Below are 4,156 nucleotides of genomic sequence, written 5' to 3' on the forward strand. Positions count from 1 at the left end.
ACGTTGTGGCCTTGTAGAAAGGGTTCTTTGTTAATTAGAAGCGATGTGCTCTGCTAATTTCGGGGCTCCTGTATTCTCGGGAGCGTTTAGATGTAACAGCGATGTTGCATCAGTAGCGTTAACGTATAATATTGTTGCATAATGGGGGGAGAATCGCTGAGCTGTGAACTTAGATGTGAATATCGCAGTTGAAATAGGGGAGGGGTTGGGGGGTGGAGCAGGAATCGGTGGTGCTGAGGGGGGGAATTGTGAATGTTTCTGTGCCGAGCTCACTCGTGTAGCTCCTCGAGCTGAGCTGCTTATAGTTTAACCAGCCTTGCGCCGTAACTCAGAGCACTGAGGCTGATTTTCGGTGGTGTTGGGGGGAGGGTTTGTGTCTTTTCTTAAAATAGAATCAATGTATGTTGTTGTAAACTTGTTGCATGTTGAATTCAAACCTTTTAACAAGTCCTTGATGTTTCAATTTGAAAGTGACCAGTGGGGCTGAGCTGTGTCCACTGAGGCTAAGATGACTGCCTTTCCTGATTGGCCATGGCTTTTCCATACATTGTGTGACCCTTGCCCTAAGACCCTTTGGCTGACCTTACCGGAAGCCATGACGACAGCAGCCCTTTGCCATTAGACGCAGGGTGATGGTGAGGATTCCAAGGGTTAGACAAAACTGGTTAAACTGAACTAGGTGACTGTTACCTTGCGTGTTTTGTGGCCAAACCACCACCAAAAACCTCATACTGTGATGTAAGTACTTAGTGTAACTAGTAAACGTTTTTGTAAAATGTAGAAATGCATGTAATCAGTTAAGTTTTATATTTTACAATGTTCTGTAAAATAAAACTTAGCAAGGTGAATCTAATAAGGAGCAGTCACTCTCTCTAACAGATCTTAGGAGCACAGACTTGTAGGATTTTAGTCTGTTTGATTTGCCATTAATATAGATTATGGCAAAATTGCAAAGTTTATTGGAGGCTTAGAGAAATAAAGTCCTACTCCAGTAAATATGACTGTTTAACTAACTTTTTCAGAACGTTGAGCTTCCTTCATGCCAGGAGAAGATCTAACTTTGTCTCTTTGTACAATCAAGGTGGGGGTGGTGGCGGATATAGCAGTCGGAGGCAGTCGGGAAGAGATAAATACGGACCGCCCGTTCGTACAGAGTTCAGACTGATTGTTGAGAACCTGTCCAGTCGCTGTAGTTGGCAGGATTTGAAAGTAGGTATTGATGTTCTGTCCTGGAGCCTGTTGTGACCAGAAGGAAGCAATAGCTTCCTTCAGTAGCAGTGTGCATTGTGAGTTAGAAGTAATGAACAAGTGTTTGTGTGTGGGTGTTCACATGGAGTGAGTGGTGCTTGCATAGCCCCAGCCTGGCACAGCTCTGTAACTGTGGCTCTGCTCCCCAAGGATTTCATGAGGCAGGCTGGGGAGGTGACCTATGCAGATGCTCACAAGGAACGTACAAACGAAGGAGTGATTGAGTTCCGGTCGTACTCGGACATGAAGCGTGCCCTGGACAAGTTGGATGGCACAGAGATAAATGGGAGGAAGATCAGGCTGGTCGAGGACAAGCCACGCTCAAGCCACAGGCGATCCTACTCCGGCAGCAGGTCAAGGTAACTGGGGATGTCTGGGTCGCTGCGTCAGGAGTACTCACACTCAGAATGGGTATAGGTGTCCTACCTGCAGTCAGTAGTTACCTTCAGTTGGTGGTTTAGGAATAGGATGAGGCCTGAGGATGTAGAAGGAATTATTGTACATGATAGAGCAATGCCAGGTTTGAGCTGTTTTTTCAGGTGTGAAACCTCAGAGTGATTCATGATGGTGCATTGAATCTGGGTTGGTTATTAGTACACATTGGTGTGGCCATCCTGCTGTTGAGAAGTTCTGTAGCACCTTTTCTCTGTTGGGTTGTGCTATATGGATGCATTTAGGAGGGAATTCTCCCCTATGAGAGTGGTGAGGCCCTGGAATAGGTTGTCCCGGTTAGATGTGGCTGTCCCATCCCTGGAAGTGTTCCAGGCCAGGTTGAACAGAGTTTGGAGCAACCTGGGCTAGTGGAAGGTGTCCCTGTCCCTGGCAAGGGGTGGGACTGGATGAGATTTAAGGTCTCTTCTATCCCAAACCACTCCATGAGTATGCTATGGATGGTGCAGGGCACACCAGGCAAAGAACAAGGTGTGAATGTCATGTTAAATGTCTGTAGGTCACGATCCAGGAGACGATCCAGAAGCAGAAGCCGGAGAAGTCGGAGCAGCCGCAGCAGGTCCCGAAGCGTCTCCAAGAGCCGTTCGCGGTAAGTGACGCTCTGTTAGCACTGCACAGGAGCTGCTGCTCTCTCACTGATAGGTGTTTACAGCTGCTCTAAGGACACCTCAGGCCATGCAGAATAATCTCTGCCTCTCTTTGAAAGATCCAAATCCAGGTCACGAAGCAAAGACCGCTCACGCTCCAGATCCAAAAGCAGGAAGTCCAGGTCAAAGAGCAAGTCGAAACCCAAGTCTGACAGGGGTTCACGCTCTCACAGCAGATCCAAGGAGAAGTCAGAGAAGTCTCGGTCCAGATCCAGGTCCAGGTCTCGGTCTCCTAAAGAAAATGGTAAAGGAGTTGCTAAGTCTAAGTCCAGGTCAAGGAGTAGGTCTCGTTCCAATTCTCCGCAGCAGCAGCCATCTGCCAAGGCTCGCTCCGAGTCACCTCCCAAAAGAGCTGCATCCAGGTCCCGTTCCAGGTCCCGCTCCAAGTCTCGCTCACGATCAAGATCTAGTTCAAGAGATTAGGACTAGAACTCTCCTCTCACCTTGCACACTATTATGGAACATTTTCCTACCTGTCAGGCCATTAGTGTTATGTTAGTACTTCAGAAGTTGGTTTTTTTCTCTTGCAGGAGTGAATGGCCTAAGAACTAAGTCATGAGATATAAAGATTTCATTTGTATCCCAAATTTGACAGTACAAGCTGGGATGGTGGTATAAAGCAGGAAAAGTCCCTTTTGTAGAAACTCATCTGAAGGTTTGATTTTATAGCATTTCTGCAGGAGTAACAACTACTCTTAAATGCAAAGTGGTTTTTATATTAAAAATAAACTGAATATAAACAGGCTTAAATCTGGGCTCTTTTGAAAATATCCTTTTTTCCTATTTTTTTTTTTTTTCCATGGCATTAGAACTATGGGTGTCATTAGCTTTGTAGGTTTCAGATTGCTACCAGAGGCAGGATTGCCTTGCTGGGCAGGTCACAGAACTCTCTGGTTTGTCTTAATTGTGGAAGCAGGCTGCAAACTATAGAAACCAGTAACAGTACTAGGGAGGATTTTAGACCAGCAATAAACTCAAGTTTGAGCATTGGTGTGTACCTTAACTTGCCAAAAGAACATTCCCCCCATGCTGTGACTGTATTAAAGGTGACAGAGGTACTCTGGAACCTGTATCCTACAGTATTGCTGAAAGCACTTAGTCTCAGACCTGAAAGGATGGAAGCTTTCTGACGTTTTTTGCTTGAATATCAAGTGTCACTGTCGTCAGACACGAAGGTGTCTCTTGGATGTGGTCCAAGTCACTAGGATGTTGTATGGTTTGTCAGCCTCTGAATCCCTATTGGACATGAATCCCAGGTAAATGAATCTGTCTTCCCTCCCCTTTGATTCACTTATGTTAACGTTTTGCTTCAGACTAGAAGAACTATAATCCTCTTGTGTGTAGGTCTGAACTTTATTGGAAATGTAATCTCTTGGAGCTAGAGTTCTAGTCTTAACAAAGGCTTTGCTGAACCACAGTTGCCAATTCACTTAAATTGTGGAATAGGACTGGTCCTAAAAATTCCCCTTTATAGCTAAATTGATTTTTGTAACATGCAGTAGCAAACATTAGAACTGCCTTGTACTCTTTATACAACGTGTAGTTTGACTTGTATAAAATTAAATTGGTGACTCAAACTCTTGTGTTCATTGCAGTGTAATGGGATCCTTGCTCTACCTTGTGCTGGGGAGATCACAGCTTGTCCTGCTTTTGGGGACAAATGTCTTTGGTTTAGTGAGAGACCTGGTAACTCTTTAAATGCCTTTGGCCTAGAGCTCAGTTTGTCCCCTTGTCCTTTCAGCAGGTGTGGCTGTGTGACAGCTGCACCTCTGCTCCAGATGAGCACATCTGTCCAAAGGAACTGGGTCAGG

The 4,156-nt window shown here is 45.5% G+C and overlaps 1 protein-coding gene across 1 annotated transcript; it reads left to right on the forward strand.

Annotated features, from left to right (window-relative positions):
• Positions 1–441: 441 nt before the first annotated feature.
• Positions 442–3,920, forward strand: LOC103805112 (serine/arginine-rich splicing factor 6-like). Its single transcript, XM_009077745.1, is given in 5 exon segments — positions 442–1,075; positions 1,078–1,209; positions 1,399–1,607; positions 2,198–2,287; positions 2,405–3,920. Coding segments are annotated over 5 exon segments (831 nt in total). The 5' UTR covers positions 442–1,039; the 3' UTR covers positions 2,769–3,920.
• Positions 3,921–4,156: the final 236 nt, after the last annotated feature.

This window comes from Acanthisitta chloris, unplaced genomic scaffold (assembly GCF_000695815.1).
Source record: "Acanthisitta chloris isolate BGI_N310 unplaced genomic scaffold, ASM69581v1 scaffold42866, whole genome shotgun sequence".
Classification (NCBI taxonomy): domain Eukaryota; kingdom Metazoa; phylum Chordata; class Aves; order Passeriformes; family Acanthisittidae; genus Acanthisitta; species Acanthisitta chloris.